Source organism: Dermacentor silvarum, chromosome 8, assembly GCF_013339745.2.
Source record: "Dermacentor silvarum isolate Dsil-2018 chromosome 8, BIME_Dsil_1.4, whole genome shotgun sequence".
Taxonomy (NCBI): domain Eukaryota; kingdom Metazoa; phylum Arthropoda; class Arachnida; order Ixodida; family Ixodidae; genus Dermacentor; species Dermacentor silvarum.
In genome coordinates, this window is record NC_051161.1 from 172275765 (window position 1) to 172298498 (window position 22734).

Sequence of the window (22734 nt, forward strand, 5' to 3'; positions counted from 1 at the left end):
ATGCGTCACTTGATGCTTTTGTTGCAAATGTTGAATATTTCTTTGAAGAGCTGTCCCTTTTGTAGATCTGTTTATGTCCCTAGCTTTCTTGATTATGAGTCATGTATTGAATGATTCTAGAACTCTGCACTCTTTTGATTCGATTATTTATGTAAGCTGTGTGTCTTTTTATTCATGTTCCAGAACACCAAACCTGTTGTTCTACATATTGTTCATTGCACTCCTGTCAGAGCCTGAGGAAGACTCTCAGTATTATGAAATAAATAAAAAATATAATAAAATTTAAAAAACTCAAAGCCCGCATGTCTTGCCAGAGAGAACTCCTCTCCCCCTTTTCACTGACACGATGAAGACCTGTCTGGTTTAATGAACTATTGTCGAGAAGAATCACTTTCAGCTCATTGTCTTGACCTAAAGCATTCCTTTATTCGTATCCATTTGTTTCATCGTGTTTGACCCTCATAGTTATTATTGTTGAGCGCTTTGTTTTCCTTTCGCATCAAATAAAGACTGAGCCCGTTGCGCGCACATTTGCGTGACTATTTCTTGTCACTGCATATTACGTTAGCACACACAGTGAATAAATATACAGTGGAATCTCAATGATACGATCACGGCTAATACGAATTTCCGGATGATACACATTTTTCTGAGGTCCCGGCCGAGCCCCATTACTTTGCAACGTTCTAGAGAACGGTTGTTACGAATCGATTTTCGACCCGTGTCAGTTGATACGAATAAACGCCGCCCCACCGATGGCCGCAAAAGAGAACAGCGCGCAGTCACGCGCATTTTCCCTTTCTCTTTTAGTGCGGAGGCGCGGACGCGGCGCCGGACATCGCGGAAGCCGCGACTGGACGCGATGAGTTTGAAGCGGTGGCGCTTTTGTTGCTTTTGTGCTTTTCTTTTTGTCTCTTCGCTTGCTGTGGCGGCCGCTGCAGCAAGCGAAGGTTCGTGCGGTCTATCGCTTCAACGGAAACTGAGCGACTTACAGCAGATACAAAGGTCAGAGCCGTGTGTAGATCGCTTTCAACATGCGGTGCGCGCGACAACACCGCCGACAGCTGGCACAGGCGCAAAGTACAAGAACGCATTTGTTGGCCGAGTAGGAGCCGCCCTGCCCCTCCCTCCCGCGCTACCTTCCCGCTTTGCTCCTTTCGCGTGGGGTGATTGCGTCGCCAGTTACCCTTGCGCTCGATTGCAAGATATGCATTTGGCGCCGCAGCACAGCGTCGCCCCCCCTCCCTCCCTCCCTCCTTCCCATACCCTCACGGCCTTTCGCGCAATGGAAGTCGCGTTTGCTCTCCGCTGTGCGTTCGCTGTTCGTGCGGACGCGCGCTTTCACTCGCACATACGGCGCGCGGTGACGACTTTATCGCCCTTGGACTCCTGCTCTACGTCTCGTGCTCCTCCTTCCGCATCGCCCTCGTTGATCTCCTCTGCCATCGGTGGGCGCACCTTGTGCTTGCTACCGCCCTTGTCGGCGAGATTTTTCCACGGAAGCCGCAATTTCGTCTCACGCGGCTGCGCTGTAGGCGGTATGCGTATACATGGAGTTCTATGGGAGGGTAAACGGGAGTCGGAAAAGGCCGCGTTGTAGCTAGTTCTGCACTATAAATCATTACGTTATACAGTATAGACCACTTATAACATAACCGCTTATAGTGCAGGACCGGATACAGTGCGGTCTTTTCAGACTCCCGTTAATTTTCCCATAGCACTCCATGTATATACGTATCGCTTATAGTGCAATTGCGGGAAACGAAATACCGGTTACAGTGCGGCTGCCTGGGAGTACGGAAGTCAGCGGAGACAGCGAACGCTCCCCTCAAACGGGCGCCCCCAAGGAGTGCTCGAGGAAGAAAGAGACGAAGTGGAGGAGAAGGGCACGTGGTGCGAATGAACAGCCAGTGGGGCTGTAACCAGAATCTTGAGTGCGAGTCGTGAAATATCACGGCGCGCATATCGAGCGAGGACCACGAAACAGCCAACGCTCGCTTCACGATAACGGCAGTAAACGAAACTTCAGCGAGCTAGCGGGCGGCGCCCGCATGGCACGGCGAACGGCGCATGCGGAGACCGTAGAATGTGAGGGAGGAGGGCGGCAGGGAAGCGGATTTTGCCTTGGCAGCTCCGCCGCTTTGGTGGCTCCCCTCGCCTTCCCTCGTAGCTCCCTCACTTTCGACTGTCACCATGCGCGCCCGCCGTCGTGCAGGTGCCGCCGCTACGGCTGCGTCGGCACCAGCTTCCCGAAGTTTCGTTTTCTGCCGTTATCGGGAAGCGGGCATTTGCTGGCGTGGGTAGTTTCGTTGGCCGGCCTGGGACAGCGCCGCTGCTTCCCTCTGCGCCGTAGCCGCAGCGTGCAAGGTCAACACGTGACTAGGAAGTAGAGGAAGCATAAAGGAGAAAGAAGGATTCACTGCCATTTTCGACGCGTGGCTACGGTAGCGTGGACGGTACGTCCGCACGTACACGAATGTTCCGGTGCAACGCAGAATCGGCGACCTTCCCATTTGAGAGAGGGTGAAATGTCCACCGTGTTTTTTTTCTTCTTTTTTTTTTGTTTTGTTCGCGCGCGACATTGAGGAGTCTCCTAAGCTTTTACTCTATGGCGGTCCCGGCGCAATGCCGGTCGGAAGCGCCGCCGCGTGATTTGGTTCGAATTAACGAGATTTGACTGTGAATTGAATGCAAACGTTCTAGCCGCATTCCTTGACTGTCGCATACGCGCGGCGGCTCGATGCACATGTTTTGCATATGTGCGGGCCTTGAAAATTGTTGCTTTGGTTATAGTGCGGTAGCGCTTATAGTGCGGATATTCGCGACTCCGGCGACTTACGTTATAAGCGGTCTACACTGTAAGTGGTCTATACTGTAAATGCTTTTTACGTACGTGTGCCTGAGTGAGTTCACCTCTCGATTCTTTAATTTAGCTAGTTTTAATTGTGTTTCGATGATACGAATTTCGGCTAATACGAATTTTTTTCGTGACCCCGTGAGATTCGTATCATCAAGATTACACTGTACGTGCACGCACTCAGTACCCCCAGCCTTTCGAAAGAACAAACGAAGGATGCTGTCAGAAGAAGATTGTAGAACCCCATTATCGCCAACGAAGGCTCAGAGGTTGGCGTCACACAACGTTTAGCTAAGAATATCGGCTCAGTTCCCGCACTAACGATGCAATCTGTGCACTGCCCTTAACAGTAGCACGCTTCCCGGCCATGCGGCCAGCGTGCGCCGCCGTAGCAGTCGATGCGGTTCAAGATAACACACCTCATCGACCGTCTGCGCCTGCACGAGCTGCTGCCGGCACCTGACTCCTGCGCTCGCCACATCGCAATGCAATGCGCTCCGAGTTTTCCTTTAAGTGTGAAAAAAACTGTACTTGTAGTTAAAAACTGCATTGAGAGAACTCCTTGTAGGATTGAGGTTTGTGTGTAATTAAAATCAAAATAATAATATGGGCTGGTTTGCTTCTCTGGTTCGCAATTTTCTATCTCGCTTCCTCTGTTTTGTGTGAACATTCCTCATGTTAAAGTAATTGAAAAGTTTCCTTGCCTTTCCCCCATTACTCTCAATCGCTCCTCAAATTCTATCTTGCTACTAGCTTCCCTGCACTCGAATGATATCCATCCCCTGTGACCCTGTACCCCTTGATTTGGTGCATTTCCGTCTACTCCCAAAGCAAGCCTACCTATCCTTCGTTGCCTAATTTCCAACCTTGCTAGAACCTCTGTTCTCATGCACAGGATCGCATTGCCGAAAGTCAGGCTAGGAACCGTCACCCCTTTCCAAATCCCTGTCACCCCTTCATACCATCCCGCTAGGCGGCTCCTGGACCTCTGTGATTGTGCATATGGTCACATGCACCTTCGCAGAGGCCTCTCTGAGTTTACGCAACCCAACCTCTGTCTCTTGAGGTTCTGGCTCCTTCCCTTCAGCACATCGTTGAAACCAGCATGGATAATGACGAGGTTTTCGTCTTCCATGTTGTCCCCTACCACCTCCTCCTGAGTTTTGGCCATTGCGTCCACCATGCACTTCCCTGACTGGGCCTCCACCTTCACCCGCCTGTTTGCCTTCATGCTTGTTAAGATACCCTCCTCAATCCTCGAGTCCCCCACCACCCTTCTTCGCTCCCATCGTTCGCCTCCAGCCTGCGATTGCTGTCCTCCGGTGTGCACTAGCTGGCCCTCCAGCTGCCTCTACCTCTCGCACCTCCCCGCCCGAAGCTCGCAGCGCAACAGCGACAGCACTATAGCATCGTGTAGCCCACGTGCTGCCGCCTGCGATTCTTCAGTCTCTATACTCCATCTGAGAAGTTCCCTTCAGCACTGTTGAGGCTACCGGGTCCTCAGCCAATAGGAAGGGCGACTAGCCCCTGCATATGTATTCCTCCGTGCTGCGGCGTCTGCTCAGCGTCTCCCTGGCGTCTGCTCGCCGTGCTGTCGATGCATGCTCATTGCAGTTATTGTGGCTGGCTTATTAACCTAAAAAATACTAGAAAACAATGAAACAAGCAACTATGTCGAAAATTCGAGGAAGTGGGGCAGCTTTAATGTTACTAATTATGACGACGAACGAAGAGCGCACATTCGAGCAGACGACAACGCCGGAGTCGAATACATGACAGTAATGCCGAAGTGAATTCCTTCCGTCTCGAACCTATGAAGTCGTCGCCATGCACTGTGGGGTCTGTAAGTTCCAAACTGACACTTGTGTTTGCTTCAGATTTGTGTCCTGATGCTTCAAGAGCAATGTTTTTGTAACTATATTGCGCTGTTTCCAAGAACCATTACCAAATTCTAGGTGCATTAGGCTTAGCATCCGTGGCAAAAGGAATACCTTCTCTCTCTAATAACGACAAAACGTACCTGATGCTTTATCCTCAGTGAGAGATGAAACTAACCGATGACTGATTGCACCATTTATTTATTGCTGTTGGCGTAGTGCACGAATAGCAAGCGCAAGTTCGGGTCGAAGCGGGTGGTCCGTTTTGCGTGGGTGCTACCATGTTGATTTGTAACCAGAGTTGCTGGCGTTTACCGATACAATGATTAAAGGCATACGATGCACATAGATAGATAATACGTTTGTATTATGCCTGAACCCTGCCAATTAGAAGGCCGTTACACGTGCAACCATGTTTTGCTGCGCAAGCATGCGGCTTGCTTACACCCCGTAGCTTTGGTAGCGCGAAACGATAGTGGTGAGATGGAGTATAGGTGTCCCTTCCTGCCTGTCTCATCGTTCTCAATAAACGCCTCTGCCGGAGGCTCCGTGCTGTCCTTGCCCTCCACCTGACGCTGCTCCGAACCGGGATTACTCGCAGCCCATGCCGTTAGCGCCTCCACCCACTTTCCTTGCTCTTCTTTAAGCTTGCCAACTATTTGCTCCAGCAGGTTGGCCTTAGCCCCCTCACTCTCTAGCAACTCACCGACTCGAGTTTTGAGCTCATTCCTCCGCTCCACCTTCAGCTTCCCTTTGAGCTCCTCAACACTAGCTGCCCATTGCCCTTCCATCCACCGCACAGCTCCCTTTATACCCTCATAAAACCTGTATGCGAAGTTAGCTTTCTCGGTATAGGCTAAACTCACAATGTCTGTCTCGTCCATATTGCACCAACTTTTGCACTCCTCGCACTGCAGTAGCTCACCGTCACCCGTAACTTAGCCTCCCGATCCATCATCCCCCCGGCCACCTAACAATGAGGCCCGCCAAAATACCCAAACAAAGCCCCACGGTAAGCCCTACGGCTATCTCGCTATCCGGCTATCCCCGCTAGGCTCCCTACACTTACCACAATTTAAAACTACCGCCCTACGCTGCTTACACCATGCACAAAAACTTGCTTCCAAGCCAATAAAATACAAAAGCGCTTTGCTGCCTGCTCCTCCAACGCGTTATAGCTGCGATCATGCCTGGTGTGCCACAGGGAAAGCATATATTGCTACAGATGCAAAGTGAAATCGAGGGTTCGACGGAAGCCCGTCTGGTCGGGATGAAACATGAAGCAACAAAACGACAGACACCGACCAAAATAAAAGCTAAAAAATAATAAAAACTGATTAAAAGACGTTTCGGCTTCGCTACGGAAGCCTTGTTCACAATGGAACATTCGTTCATTGCGAACATTTCCATTGTGAACATTCGTTCACAATGGAACATTCACATTCCGTTCATCCGGACGCTCACAAAAGGTCGGTTGTTGCCTCCCTGTTCAACCGTGCGAACCGCATTTGCACCGAAGCAGAAGGCCGTACCACAGACTTGGACCACGTGCGTGGCGATCTCTCGGCAAGCGGCTATCCCACTTCGTTTTTGAATGCTGTGGAACACCGCCTATCTGATTCCGTCAGACCAGCTAATCCCCGACCTAGAAAACGTGCTGCCATACCCTACGTTCCTGGGATAAGCGAGGCATTGTCTCGTGTGCTGCGCACTTATGACGTTGAGGTTGCACACGTGCCTGTGTGTAAGCTGAGGCACGCACTCGTGGGCGGTAAGGACAAGCTTCCGAGAGAATCGTTTCCTGGCGTGGTCTACAAGATACCCTGCGCAGATTGCGACTACGCGTACATCGGTGAATCGGGCAACTTCAAACAGAGACTGCGGCAGCATCAGAACGATGTCGAGAAGAAACGAATAGTTTCGAATGCCCTTGCCGAACATACGGATGCAACAGGCCACAAGATTGACTGGGAAAAGTCAAGAATTATCGGCCAAGAAAGAAACTTGAAATCACGTCTCTATCTAGAGTCGCTGGAGATACAAAAAACACGTCACACGCTCAATCGAAGTGAGGGAACCCTCCCCCAGTCGTACACACGCTGTCTGCGTCACGTGCTCAAGAGTACATAAGCTGCAACGAATTTTCCTTCACCCCATTGTGAACAAGGCTTCCGTAGCGAAGCCGAAACGTCTTTTAATCAGTTTTTATTATTTTTTAGCTTTTATTTTGGTCGGTGTCTGTCGTTTTGTTGCTTGATGCAAAGTGCATGCACCGCTGTGTCGAAGCACAAACAGCGATTCTCTTCTCTACCTTTCCTCGTGGCGAGAAACATAATCTCGCCGCTTGCGCATAAGAATGCCCGGATTGACTTCACAGGGAGGTTCCTGTAAACAAAGTGAATGAATGGCTTTGAAAGTAAAATTTGGTACATTTGGGTAAATACCGTAGTGACTAATCAGGAGCTTACGGTTATTGCTTGAAAATCTTCCTGGGCAGGCCACAAATTGGCGTTTTAGGTGGGAGATAACCGTCACAGCGCAGCAACAGACGGATACATGTCCCTGGTGTTTTGCTTGCCTAGGCTATCTCTCCTTCCATTCACACAGTTTTCTCCTCTGCAATACAACTGGTTTGGGCCAGTTGATAATTCATCATTTCAATATAAAACAGCTCGCAAGAACCATTGCAGATGGTGGATCTGGATCAGAGAGCAAATGGTGATAGCCAATATTTTAGTCGACCTGAAGAGAAAAAAAAATGGAGCTGGGGAATGCCACATAATGCGTAGACTAGATAACCGGTGGACCATTCGAGTCACAGAATGGGTGCCAAGGAATGGGAAGCGCTGTCGAGGATGGCAGAAAATTAGGAGGGATGATGAAATTAAGAAATTTGCAGGCGCACGTTGGAATAAGCTGGCGCAAGGCAAGGGGTAATTGGACATCGCTGGCAGAGGTCTTCGTCCTGCAGCGGACATAAGATTAGGTTGATGATGATGATGATGATATATCAACCTTTGGCCCATAACACACTGTGTGCTGTGTCTTGGGTGATGCATACTGTGCTGGGGTGTGCTTTAGAGACAAGCACAGAGTCAGGCTTTCTCTTTACACTCAGATTTTCCAATGCTCCTAACGTTTAGTTCGACATTTACACATGAACTAGGCACATAAATCACAGCTGACAACTTCACAAGCGTCTTCCATCTGGTCAGCTTGCATGTCTATGGGCTTTATCAAAAGAGAAGAGTTAGTTGAGCTGAGTGCTGGTCTCGCACGTAGAACATAAGAAAATTTTCTTTGTTGCGTGACAGCTAGTGCACATGCAAGGTTGGTGCAGGATCCAACACACATTTAATGCGTTTACAATTTTTGTAGCAACCATAAGAAGCCTACAAACAATAAAGATGAGGAAAGCATAGCTGAAATAAGTGCATCTCTAGCTGTAAATTAATTAAAGTACTTAGAATCACTGGGAAGTTTGCATGACTTCTGTCACACACCCCGTGAACGAGGTGCCAACGCCGGGCCAAATTCCAAAGCCGGCTTATCAGCTTCGGAAAATAACCCCACAAAAGCAAGGACAATTAATTAGGGGCCCTGTGGAGCTCCAGCAAACGCCGGTTGTGGTCCAAAGACAGAGTTAGAGCCCAGAGTTGTCAAAACACAACAGAATATATTCTTCAAACAAGGCAGTTACATACATGGGTGCACATTTGGTCTAGACATAACACAATGCAATTCGGATGGGTGTTATCAAAACTCTGGAAAATAATTAACGACTAGCAATAATAGTCCAACACGTACAGTACAGAATGAATAGGAATACATAGAGTGTGTACTCGTATTCACCCTTGTTGGTCTTGAGCCGGACGATCTCGGTGTAGCTCGCGGAAAATCTCGAAGGAACGTCTTCCGGAAATGCAGACGCTCGAGGAACTCGTCGACTAGCTTTCTGGGGAATCCCCTTCTTCCGCAGACGGTCAGTCTTCATGTCACATCTCTTCACCGGCGCGGTTTCATCAGCGCTTTGTCTTCGCCGGCGCTTCTCGAACCTTCTGAGTCATGCTGCCATAGCATGAACAAAGCCTAGGAATCTTCTAGACATTTGTCGCGTTTTCGGCCGCGGCTGCCGAAACGTTTTCGAGAAGGGTGGTGACTCATCCGTAGACGCACGCTCGGCCTGTCCCATTCCTTCGCTCTCTCTGCTCGCCTTTTGTCTGAGAAGCCCTCTCTCTCTCGATACCGTAACCTTCGCGTATCTTGTCGAAGCTTCTAGTCAGCGTTGATCATGTTGGCTGCATGCACTCTCTGCCTATGTCAAAGCTGCCGCGGGGCTGGCTTGCTTCTTCGCTGGCTTGAGTGACGCAGGGCACGCGCTTTGATTTAGCGCACTTTCGTGACAACTTCTAAAGTAGCAGCACAGCGCAGAAAACTACCGTAAAAACCGGACTATAGGTCGAACCGGAATATAGGTCGACCCCCCAACTAACCAATTTTAAAAATGAAAAAAATCTTTTTCAATGGCAAAAGTACCGAAAGACAACCTTACCTTTAAACAAATGCGACTTAGCCGGTTGCACAATGGTGACAGCATTTATTTAAATGCTGCTCCGTGCCGTGATGATAAGGTGCTGACAAACACGAGGGTCGATGGTTGCACGATACGAAGCCCACAGCAACCTGGTGGGTTGCCGTAGGCTTCCGCGTACTCAATGGCCTTTTTCTTGAAGGCGACGGTGACTTGCCGTCGGCTTCCGCTCATTTTGAAAGAAAATGTGAAAAAGCAGCCTGAATGCGATGGCGGCTGTTTATTTCATCTGCCCATTGTTGCAAGACTTCCCTAGTTTTTCTGCCAATGTCCGGTATATAAGACGAGGGTCGACTTTTCGCAATGGTTTTTTGAAAAAAAGTTCGACCTATATTCCGGTTTTTACAATAGGCCACACGAGGATGAAAAACAGGACAGTGCTTGTCCTGTATTTTTTATCTCGTGTGCCCTTGTTTTTTTGGGGGGGCTGTGCTGCTACATCATAAAGTAATAAAGTACAATAACTGTCCCAGCAAAGGATGGGAAAGAGCTGCACCTATGAACGACTATAGATTTTCATAATCTTTGCGCCTAATTATTGTACTTGCTTTGGTGCAGCTGCCACGGTGCTGTCACCAGACCGGCTCACCCAGGAGGAGACGCAACAGCTGGCAGTGCTGCGCATTGCCTTGTCTTACTTCTGCCTCGGCCGCCGTGCTGCTGCTGCTGCTGGAGGTGCCCTAGACCTGTTGCTCCAGCTGCTGGAGGAGGCAGCTCGAGGGCTCAGCGCATGGAGCATCCAAGCAGTACATCACATTTGTTTAAATCTTGTGTCGTCTCAAACAGTTTCTGCCCATTTTTCAAGTATTTTGAATAGGATTCAATCTTCAATGTTGAATTATCACCATTCCGCTGTAGCTTATAATCAAGTCTTCTCACCCAGGCGTTACAGGTGCTGCGGATGCTGCTTGAACGGGCGGAGCTGTTGAATGAGGCCGAGCTGTTCTCACTGGTTGATGCACTCAGGTGAGATGTTTTGGCTTCTCTGGCATGCTTGTGTGTGTGACTGCTTATGAGCACATTTTCAGATTTTTCTTGCAGATTTCATTTAATTACCTTAAGGGGAGATGCAGGTCGAAAAACCACAATTTTTTCCGAAAACAAATCTATTTTGTGTTTTGTTGTTTGGTATTCCTACAAGCCTCCTCTTTATTTATTGAAAAATCAAAGCTGGGAATAAACTAGGAGTTGGCAAAAAATGTGAAAAGCACTCACTCGTGAAAGTGCGAATTTACCCGAATTTCACACACGCGGCATTTCGCTCCGCGGCAATGCTTGCGCTTGAATTTTCGTGCGGATGTAGGCCTCTCTTCTCGGAGCCCATATTGGCAGCACCGCATTTTTGCTGAAATTACAAAAGACAATCGTTTCCCTGCCAAAGTCTAGCGTCGCGACATGTTCTTTAAACTTTCTAACGTGTTCTTTCCACTTCTTCATTTTGTAGCATTTTCAGAGCTTGTGCACTAAGCTTTGTGTACTTTATGTAGTTTGATCATAATGAAATTTGGCATGTTTATCTCCTGAATTCAAAGAAACAACTTTCAAAGCTTTCCACAAACATATGCAGTAAGATAATTTAAAAAGATTCTTCGTTAAGAATGGTAAAACTGCAGCTCAGCATTTCACATTTTTCTAGACTACTAGAAAAAATTCCACTATCTTTATGGAGAAATATGAGCTATTTTTGAGTGTTTTCTTGTGCTCACTGTTATCGCCTAAGCTTGCAGAAAAATGCATTGTTTTTACAAATGCATGGCGTGCAAGAAATTTACCAGATAAGCTATCAAAAAACTAAAAGCAGATTTGAAAAGAGGACCGATAACTCTGTAAATGGTGAAAGTTTCATTGTGCTGTCACAAATATTTAAAGAAACGCTTTTCCGAGTGGCACGTTCCCTTAAAGGACCCCTCACCAGGTTGGGCCACATTTAAGACAAGCGCAGCATATACGTGAGCTGCCGACCGTCGGGTCTGCAAAATATTACTGCGCTGCGTGCCACAGAAAAAAGTGAAATTTTAAACCAAGCTTTATTAGAGGTAAAGTATGCCCACCTTGCTTCGGAGCTCATCTACAATAACGCCACTTTTGTTTCGCACATTACTTTTTCATACGAAATCTGTATGGTCAAATAAAATAAGTAAAATAAAAAAAAATAGATGCCCTGTATAACTTCAGCCTGAATGTGTTGGGCATAAGTCAACGATGCAGTATGCACCACTTTGTCAGTGCAGCACAGTCAAAGCAAATAAGGAGGGAAATCTTGTAATGGGCAAAAACTGTTGCAGTGACACGGTCCCACTACGACCAACAACGAAATGAGTGCGGCAATGAAGGGCTTGGTCTGTATGAACAAGTAGTATGTGCCCTCCCTAGCGTTACAGTCAAGGAGGTTCTTTTTCGTGATAATTTAGAACATGGATAACCTGTACATATGACCTGAACACTTAACGGTGTTAAATGGCACATATTTTTATTCTTGCAGCGTGTAGACACTTAATGAGAGCAGCATTCTGGGCAAATTGGTAATCTATTACTGAAGTATTATTGCGCAACAAAAAGATATGGACGGGAGAGAAGAACACACACACCAAGCGCTTGGTGTGTGTGTGTTCTTCTCTCCCGTCCATGTCTTTTTGTTGCGCAATAATACTTTAGTATTGTATGACACATAAATGTAGACAAACGAGTGGACGTGTCGTTTGTCCTTTTCTTCAAGTCCGTTTAATGGCATCCGGTGCAGTAAGCATGAGTGAATGTTGACCCTGTGGAATACCTACCCTGCAGGGAGCTGATGAAAGTCCACTGTCGTCAGCTGGACGTGTCGGCTGCCTTGCTGGAGCTTGCAAGACTCTGCGTGCCGGCGCTGAACCGCCGGGTGGCTGGCACGGAGCTGCGCCACTGCTTCCTAGTGGTGCTTGATGCTTACACGTGAGGCCTTTGTGATCTGTCAGTGTAGCAATTTGGGCCTGTTGGTGCTTTTTTTTTTCGTGTGGCGCAAGGACGTAGAGGAAGAATAGAGATGCACACGAGTTAGCACCTTGTGTGTGTGTTCTACTTTTTTGCGCTTTCTGTCCCATATGTTAGCACCGGTAGAATGCAATGATTGTACACTTTTCTTTTCAACGACAGTCGTAAGTTCCCATTGAGGATTTGGTAACGCCTGCTGTATGCACTCCACCCCAATTTTATCCCCTTCAGGTGGGAATTAAATCTGGCAATGACACATTTTCATTTCACAACATAATTTTCAGCTCTCCATGATTCAATAAAAGAGTCATTAAATGATGGAAACATAAATTTTATTTTTTCATTGTTTTCCATGTGGTCCACATTTGTGTACAGGGCACCCTAACCCGGCAAAAACGTTGCACTGTTCGCTTAGCTAGGTATGGGGAGCAAAACATTTTTCCTGTTATTCTTCCTTGATTTTCTAAACATTTGCAATCTACTTTGTGTGGTAAACATGAAAGCAATGATTCTGAGCCGACAGGCACAAGAACACGTGACATTTTTGGCAGAGAATTCGGCTCTGCGCTGCGCATCTCGCACAGTGGTAACGCTGTGCATTTGGTGTGCGCACGTGCCAGCGATCGTTCCTGGCGTACCTAATGGCAGCGGTCGACTGCGGTGTCGCCTTCTTGACAACAAGCTTAGAGCTGTCATTGCTTGGCTTACCGCACTTTTTGGAGCATTTCTGTTGCAAGGCTGTTAGCAATGTCTGCTTGGAATGCCATCATGTGCATCCATCATGTGCATGGTGTTTCTCTGTAAGAGATTCTCAGCGCTTGCGTTCCTGAGGTACTCTAACCAGCTGTTTCTCAGCGCAAAACACAAAAAATGAGAAATCACCCTCACGGGCCACCGTATACGCCAAATCTTGCTTTGCGCATTCATCATCCGAGAGATCTGCATCAGATACGTTGCCATTTTGAATTTTGGACATTTTGTTGACAGTCTGTTCATAGACCTTTCATCTTTCTACTGCATGCTTAGAAATGCCTGAAAAAAATAAGAGGTTTTGATTATTTTAGCCAAGGGGCCTCTTTTGCTATACAAGGCAGCTCGCTCGGAAAGGTGGCTCCCTGTCCACAAATGTGGACACTAACTTTCGGTAGTTGCATGCGGCACTCTTACACTTGGTACTCCACAAAAAGATAGTATTTGACAATCACGAAACATTGCTTTTTACAAATGAATGGCTTTTGAGGGATTTTAATAACGTTAATACCACGAAAACAAATAAAGACAAAGAGCTACTTGTGGCTCGCACCTTAAAAGCTTCAAGTCTTCAGGGCGATGGCGCCACTTGACTAAAATAGAGAAAGGAAAGGCGCATTCGCCCACGCTTTTCGAATCACATTTTTCGATCTGTGTTTGGAACTTAGTGAATGCAAAGTTGGTGTCCACGTTTGTGGACTTGGGACCTAAAGGGGTTATTCTGTGAATTTCCTTCTCGTGATGCGAGTCCCCTGTGAGCAATTGACCTAGATAAACGTATAGTTCCTTTACAGACTCTAGAGGCTGACTGGCGATTCTGAATTCTTTTCTGGCCAGGATATTTGACATTATCTTTATCTTCTCCATATGAATATTTAACCCCACTCTTACACTTTCTCGGTTAAGGTCCTCAGTCATTTGTTGTAATTCATCCCCTTTGTTGCTGAATAGGACAATGTCATCTGCAAACCTGGTTGCTGAGATATTCGCCGTTGATCCTCACTCCTAAGCCTTCCCAGTCTAAGAGCATGAATACTTCTTCTAAGCATGCAGTGAATAGCATTGGAGAGATTGCGTCTCCTTGCCTGGGGATCCCTTTCTTGATAGCAGGGGTGGGACTCCTGCGCCAATTGCGCCATTTTGATACAAACACAAATTCCTGCACCAGACTGCGCCAAACAAAGAAAACTGGCCAAAATTGCACCATGCTGCGTCAGAATGGCTCCGGCATGCGTGTTTCGGCAGTGGCTGCGAACAGCTCACGGATTCGTTCTTCAAAAAGGAGTGCAGCCGTTCACATTCCACAGACCGCTCGACGGCGCCTCCCGCACAGTTTCTCACAATTTTCCCGCTTACAACTCTGGACTTTTCGGCGCTTCCGGCAATTGGCCGCCGTGCGCGCGGCCACTCTCGGTTGCTGTCGCTGCTGTCGGAATGGCCAGGGCAGCTGTATTGAAGCAAAAGCTTTACTAACCTAGTCGAGCCGAGTTTCGCCGTCACCAGCAATTTGACCTTCATTTGACCGCAACTGCGCCCTAGCCTTGGCAAATCATCACGTAACTTGTTGCACCAAGCTCCGCCGGTGTCTTACCGCCGCGGATATCGCCCGGCAAGCTGCTTGCGGAAGCAAATTAGTACACAGCTATACGAAGTAGGATAGTAGCTTTATCGGCTGCGCCCTAGCCTTGGCAAATCATCACGTAACTTGTTGCACCAAGCTCCGCCGGTGTCTGACCGCCGCGGATATCGCCCGTAAAGCTGCTTGCGGAAGCAAATTAGTACACAGCTATACGAAGTAGGATAGTAGCTTTATCGGCTGTATAAACTTGTGAACATTCGCTTACTAAGTATAAATTAACAAGCATGGTGCCATGCCCGCACTAGCAAACAAGAACACATCTCACTCGGTGACCGCGGAAACTTGTTGTCAAAACGCGGGAGTGAGGCAGCGCGGCAACAGCAGTGAGCGAATGGACCTTTATGCTGCCTCTCGCTTCAACGCTAACTAAGCGGCGAAAACAGCGCACACGAAGCTACCAGCACTCGGTGCGCTTTGTCCCCATCGCTTTCAAGATAGGGTCTGCACCTGACACAGCAGCCGCCAGAGTAAAACTGCTTTCTTCCCTAGTGCATGTGAGGTCCCCTCTTTCATATTCTAGTGCGCTATAACTAAGAGTGGGCTTCTGCTACGCGCTTCGTGTTGGTTTGTTCTGTGTTTCATCATTGTTTCAAAGTGCGCTGCCATATTCCATTATTGTACCAAAATTGACATTGGCCCGCTCTAATGCTTCAAAATGAAATTTTATTTTCTCCAAATTGCTCCAAAATGAAATTTAGTCTGCTCCAAGCTGCTCCAAAATGAAATTTTATCTGCTACAAACTGCTCCGAAATGCAATTTCACTTGCTCCAAAAATTGCTCCAAAATGACTTTGGGCAGTCCCACCCCTGTGATAGGAAACTTTCTACCTTTCTTATGGAGAACCAAGGTAGCTGTGGAATCCTTGTAGATGTTTGCCAAGGTATTCACGTATGCCTCCTGTACTCTTTGATTACGCAGTGCCTCTATGACTGCTGGTATCTCTACTGAATCAAATGCCTTTTCATAATCTATGAAAGCCATATAGAGAGGTTCGTTGTACTCCGCAGATTTCTCGATTACCTGATTGAAGACATGAATATGATCCATCATAGAATATCCCTTCCTGAAGCCAGCCTGTTCTCTTGGTTGGCTGAAGTCGAGTGTTGCCCTGATTGTATTTCACATTACCTTGGTGAATATTGTATACAATACTGAAAGCAAGCTAATGGGTCTATAATTCTTCAGTTCTCTAATGTTTCCCTTCTTATGGATGAGTATAATGTTGGCGTTCTTCCAGCTGTCTGGTACACTTGAAGTCGTGAGGCATTGCGTATAAAGGGCCGCAAGCTTTTCAAGCTTGTGGGAACCCTCGGGTCCTATGACTGCCGCACGCGCAGCGAACGTCGCGGCAGACACATGCGCACCAGGGAGAGTAGGGAGAGGGGAAAATTTCCTTCCGCGGGCGGCGCACGGGAATCGCAAGCGCTAGCAGCGCCACCGGGTGGGTCACGTGAGATCCCGCGGACATCGCCCGGGTCTCTTTGGTCTCCAGCAAGCGGCGACGGCAGAAGTCTCCGCCGTCGCTCCCGTATGCTTGCACGTGGTTAGTCAACCGCGTTCTTGCCACGGCAAATGCCGCGGCCTCCCCGTATTTCCCCAGTTGGTAAGTCGGAAGCCCTTCTTTACCTAGTGTATTATTCTCTTCGAGGGACCCTCAGCGATGTCAACTATAGCTAGCTGGCCTGCTCGAAGTGTTAGTTGCAGTCGTAATACATGCTTTGCGAGTGTACACTTTCCGAGGTTGTCGTCTATTGTTTCCTCGAGCTTGTATCGGACTGCGGTTGATGCGCAGGCATGCGCCAACCGTGGGGCTTGGTGTGTCGAGGCAGAGGGCAGTCGGCAATCCGCCCATATCCCGACATTTTGGCATTCCCAACGTGGGGCAAGCTCTTGGAAAACGGGACGACGATCGGTCCGGACCAGCGTTAGGTCTCAACCGAAGGCGTGATTGCTGGCTAGATTGGGCATGTGCTTTCTTGAGTGTGAGTTAACGCTGCAGTAGTGTCACCGAACTCATGTAGATGCTGAGATTTGCAGCGAGTTTTCTCCTAGGAGTACGCCCGAAGCGAGTGAGTGCAGCAGCGGACGCGGTGGCCGATTTTCCCTGTACATATGTAAATAGCCTCCTTTCTGTATCTTTGGCTCTGGGAGCTGGGCGCCGGAAACGCTCGCTAGGACGTCAGCGGGGCGCAGTCCCAGGAGTCTGCTCGGAAGCTGCGTGTTGAGCAGCGAGCAGGGACCACTTAGCTAGGCCTGCATCTCCTCGCGGCAGCTCATGGGAACCCTTTATGGGTCTTTTGTGGCATTGGTATCCGTCATGGACGTGATTAGGCCTAAGGCTCTGCGGAGCTGCCGGTCGCATGTTCGAAGACGACCATGCCGTGACATTTTGCGGGTGCAACCGGATTAGCTAGTTCTACTATACTCGCCGAGCGGAGAAACCTCGTTCGAAATAGAAAGCTTATTTTGTTCAGATGAACTCAATATTTTGCGGGCGGAATAACCGAAATCTCGGGGGACCAGAGAACGCTTTGTTCATACGAGCATCGCACACTTTCGCGCTGTATCGGACCGGAAAAATTCGGTCGAAGCGAATAACTTCATTCAAACGAACTGGATTGTTGTTTTTTTTCTCGTTGCCGCATAAAGCTATGCGGTAGGCGGGTGGTTCAACATCGTGTCAGACGGCCGAAAGTGGCGGCCTCTACTGCCTTAATTCTAAGTGTTTGTGGAGTGCATTTGAGCGACTTTGCAGAACGAGTGAAGCCGCCTGGACTTGTTATTGCTGCCATCGTCCATGTCCCTGCCTGCTGTCTCGCCCTCAAATTACAGCGGAGGCCCCTCCCTGTTTGCGGCCCGATGCAGTAACACATGGCAGCCACAATGAGGGAGGCCCACCATCATACACTCCCACGAGGATGCGTCGGTGTGAGGTTCATTGAGCCGGCGCGCGCGCCGCTTCCAGGAAGTCCTGACCCGCTGTTCCCGGGATGGTGATTGCGGCGCGCATCTTGAGGGCAAGCCATCTTCAGCCTCCGTCATCATCAATCACTGTGACGGCTGCCACATGTTGGCGGCCGCCACACAGGACTGTGCTGCCTGTCAACGTGGATTCGGACATTTCCTGCCGGAGTTTACCATCGCATCTGCCCGGATACTTTGTCAATGCCGTCGTTCCAGCGATTTCTCCACTGTAGGGCAATATTTAAGGGTGGAGGGATGTGGGAACCTTTGGGTCCCATGACCGCCGCACGCGCAGCGAACGTCGCGGCAGACGCATGCGCGGCAGGGAGAGTTGGGAGAGGGGAAACTTTCCTTTCGCGGGCGGCGCACGGGAATCGCAAGCGCTAGCAGCGCCACCGGGTGGGTCACGTGAGATCCCGCTGATATCGCCCGGGTCTCTTTGGTCTCCAGCAAGCGGCGACGGCGGAAGTCTCCGCCGTCGCTCCCGTATTCCCGCACGTGGTTAGTCAACCGCGTTCTTGCCGCGGCAAACGCCGCGGCCCCCCGTATTCCTCAGTTGGTAAATCGGAAGCCCTTCTTTACCTAGTGTATTATTCTTTTTGAGGGAACCCTCAGCGATGTCAACTATAGCTAGCTGGCCTGCTCGAAGTGTTAGTTGCAGTCGTAATAAATGCTTTCCGAGTGTACACGTGGTTGTCGTTTATTGTTTCCTCGAGCTTGTACCAGACCGCGGTTGATGCGCAGGCATGCGCCAACCGTGGGGCTCGGTGTGTCGAGGCAGAGGGCCATCCGCAATCCCCCCATATCACGACAAGCTTGATATCTCCTCCATCTTTGATTAAATCGACTGTTATTCCACCTTCTCCGGCAGCTTTTCCCCGGATCATGTCTTGCAAGGCCCTTCTAGCTTCATCGCAAGTTATAGAAGAAGCCTCTGTATCCTGTTCATCACTACTTCGAATGAAAGTAGCTTGGCCACTCTGCGTACTGTACTGGTCAGTATAGAATTCTTCCGCTGCTTTTACTATGTCATTGAAATTGCGCACTGAGGTACAAAACGGCAATAGAAGTTCACCAATCTCACAGAGCTGCCGCTTAGTGTTAGGTTTCAGGAATTCCTTCACAGCTTTGACCTTTTCTGGGTGGGGGCTAATTCAGGCACTTGATGTAGTTTGGCCCAGGAAGGTTAGCTCGGACACACCCAGCTAGCATTTGGCTGCATTCACTACGATGCCATGTGCAGAGAGACGTCGTAAAGATTGTTTGGAGGTGTTGCTCGTGTTCAGGTAGAGTGCCGTTAGCAATAAGAAGATCATCCAGGTAAACGTGGTGAAAATCTTGACCACGTAAGATGTTTTATTTTATTTATAGATACTGCGATCTGAAATCAGATTCATAGCAGAGTAGTTATACATAGAAATATGCAAACATCTAAGCACATACAAAATTGATCAGGTATGGAGGCATTTTTCAAACATTGGTGAAGAATACATAAAAACATACAAGCAAATAATGCACACAAATTCATAACATTTGCAAGCATTTTTCAAACATTATTAAGGAATTTTGGGTAACAATCTCAGAATCAAGATTATTCCAGTCTGTTATTGTCCTAGGAAAAAAAGGATATTTGAAACAGTTATTCCGTGCATTCAAGGGGGTTATTGATAAAGCATGCCTTCGTCTCGTGTTATAACCTGATGAGTAAGTAAAGAACATGGAAGGGTTAATGTTATAATGGCCGTTTACAAGTTGAAAGAGGAACTTTAATTGGCAGATACGGTGGCGCGCACAATCACCAGGGTTAATCCGCTGCATCTTATGAGCTCACCAACAGACGTACATCCGTATGAATTGAAAACAAACCTAATTACCTTATGCTGTACACGTTCTAGTTTTTTAATATTGGTTAAAGTGAATGGGTTCCAAATAATTACGACATATTCCAACAACGGACGAATGTAGGAATTGTACGCCAATTAACGAACACTAGACGTTGTGGGAATTATGAAGGTTCATATTTTCCCGCGTCCTTACGCGTGCCACGGAAGTGAGGAGAGCAGACGCCTTTTTTCCTCTTCCCGTTCGGGGAGCCAAACGGCTTTTCATGCGGTGTCGCGACCCTCTTGGAAACTGGTTGCAAACGCAGCGGTGACATGTACGCGGAGCCCCGCGCTCATTGGACCGAGCCAAGAACGAGGCGGGGCGGTCGCGATCGGCGCACACCGGAGAAGGGAGACGACTGCGAGCCGCGACGAAGGACGGAACTCAGGTAACCATCTCAATCCCGTCCTTTGTCGCGCCCTACCTCGTTCGACCACTATCGACCCCGACAAACGTCGACTCTATAGCCTGCTTCCACGCGAATTCCCCTGGAGCAATAAACCCTTGTTATACTTGTTACGTTATTGTGTTTCTGCCTGTCCTTGTACCGCTGAACCCCGGTAGTACAAGGCAAGCACAAGGGAGTTGGCTGTCAAGCCTAAGCCTTACGACAAAGGCGGCTTGAGAGAACCCGGAGACTACCGGAGATTTCAGTGAACACCTCAAGAAAAACAGTTTACGCAGAGAATTCGCAATAGCAGTATCTATGTGCTTCGTCTAGGAAAGCTCATTGTGTATCCATAGGCCGAAATATTTGTACTCTGTTACCTCTAATAGAGATACATTGTTAACACTACAGTGCAGCCCACTTATAACGATATCAAGAAATACGAAAAATCTCGTCATTATAACTGATCATCGCTATATCTGGAAGGACTGCCAAAAAAAAGAAAAAAAAAACTGCCAAATATACTTTGTAGTCCCGAAACCAAATTTGCCGCTTGCGATAAGATATGAAGATATCGACATTGTAGAAAGCAGGCTGGGAAGATTAAAACGTTTATTTATGCCTTTAAATGGTGCCTCAATCGTTCGGGACGCTGAAGTAGAAATCTGCTCTTGCTTGTGCAGAAGTTTCGGATTCACAACCTGTGTGCATCGCGTCCAGCTGCTGCGAGAGCACTGGCGGCTATAATTTAGTGTGCATTAAATCAACGAGCGACTCAATCGACGACATTACACTTTGGTTGAACATCAGGGTCAGTGTCAAAGACGGGCCATTGTCAATATCGTCGCCTCTGATGCACAACGCCGCTGTCTGTCGCGACAACGTTCGGCCCATTGGAGATCTCTTCGCAGAACGAGGCAGCACTGTCTGCACTTAGAAACTCCTCCATTGAAGCACCACCTATTTCACCATCGGTAGCGACGTGCTCCCAGAGTTCGGTAATGTCAGCGGCTTCCACCGTGTTAGTTTCACCTATGGGGTTTCGTCCTGGCGCACAAAGCCCGCCTTTTCTGTTGATCGGCATGGCCACTGCCTTCATGATTGTGGCACTCCCGGTTTTCATAATCGTCGATATCATCGACTGCGAGAGCTCGTACTTCTTCGAGTCTCGCAAAATTTGCAGCTTTGTCTCGAGAGACACAGCTTTGCACCTTGTCGGCGCACCTCCCGGTGCAATTCTGCGGTGCATTTCCACGCTCTCTGAGAGACAGCTTGTTCTTTTGTTTTTTGTTTTGTTTGCTCGCACGACCGCCGGCGACGCGAAGCAGCTGGCGCCATCTTGTGCACTCTGTGCCAACTAGCGATGCTCTCCTTGGCTATCGCAATCGGCGCGTGAGCGGGATGCACCGCGCGGAAATGGCGGCAGATATGAACTCGCGTAGGCAAACTGTTCGCCCCGTATCGGTTAAGAGCAACTCGCCAAATTTCACAATTATTCTGGATGAAAAACGCCGCCCAGAAGCGAAATTTCGATCGTTATATCCGATATGCGGTGAATGACTCATAGTTATGTGTTTTTTTTCTCATAGCCCTAATGCATAAGTTGATACTGGTAAATCGATTCATCGTTATAACCAATATAGCGTTATATGTGGTATCGTTTTAAGTGAACTAGACTGTATATGTATATTCTCAAAAAACAGTTTTTTCAAAATTAAGAAACATTTGCCATTGTTTGCACCAAGCAATGACCTTTGCCAGGTCATTATTTAGACGCACCTGATCATCAACAGAAGATATCTTTTCATACAAAATACAGCCATCTGCATAAAGTTTCACAGAAACTGAAAGTTCTACTACAATGTCATTAAGAAAATAATAGAAATAAAAGTGGAATTGTTGTCTGTTAGTAAGGTAGGCTCTGATCCAAGATGGTATATGGTCCTTTTTTTTATAATAACCTACCATAAAAACCCGCATATAATGGGAACCCGAATATAATACGAGATGGAATTTCTGGGACGAGAAATGGGCAAAAAAAAAACTTTTACCCGCGTATAATACAAGTGAGAAACACTCGGGGAAAAGATTTACATAAATCGGACTCAGCACTTCATTCCTCAGCTGCGCTTTCTTCGGACAATTCCTTGTCCGGCAAATTTTCCCAGAGGAATTCGTGCTCTGTGCCATCGAGCGCATTCGTGATCACGCATTTCTTGAAAGCGTGACCCCCAAGGTATTCTGGGATGCTCGCCCATGCGTCCACTTGCACACCTGGTGACGCCCGCTTCAGCCGCTGGTCGGCGTCACTGCAGGTTCACCTGACCGCATCCATTCTGCAGAGCACCGCTTCACTGCGTCCTTGAAAGGCTTGTTGACGCAAACATCTAGAGGCTGCAGCTGAGACGTCATCCCAGTTCAGTTCCAGAATCACGCAACAGCCTCTTCACTGAGTCGGCCAAATGGCCACGCAGTGCGTCCAGCACGAGGATGGACGGGAACGACAACAGTGCACTGGGCCGCCTACACCACATAGACTTTATCCAGTCGAGCACAAGACTCTCGTTCATCCAGCCTTTCTCATGGCATCTCACCATGACATTTTTTTGGCAGCTCACCTTTCGGCATTGTCTTGCGCTTGAAGACGACATAGGGCGGAAGCTTGCGGCCGTCTGCCGTGCACGACAACACGACGATAACACGCGTCTTCTCGTTCCCAGTGAACTGGACATAAACTTGTTTCGAGCTCTTTTCGTGCACGGTGAGGGGCGATGGCATGTCCAGGTAAACTGGTGTTTGGTCAGCATTGCCGATTT

At 48.3% G+C, this 22734-nt stretch overlaps 1 protein-coding gene across 1 annotated transcript in view; it reads left to right on the plus strand.

Annotated features, from left to right (window-relative positions):
• The window catches only part of LOC119461848 (serine-protein kinase ATM), a 754892-nt gene that overhangs the window by 184952 nt on the left and 547206 nt on the right, over nucleotides 1–22734 (plus strand). Inside the window, exons 18-20 of the mRNA XM_037723219.2 lie at nucleotides 9884–10071; nucleotides 10209–10291; nucleotides 12110–12253. Of these exons, the coding sequence (XP_037579147.2) occupies nucleotides 9884–10071; nucleotides 10209–10291; nucleotides 12110–12253 (415 nt within the window). The remainder of the gene's footprint in view (nucleotides 1–9883; nucleotides 10072–10208; nucleotides 10292–12109; nucleotides 12254–22734) is intronic.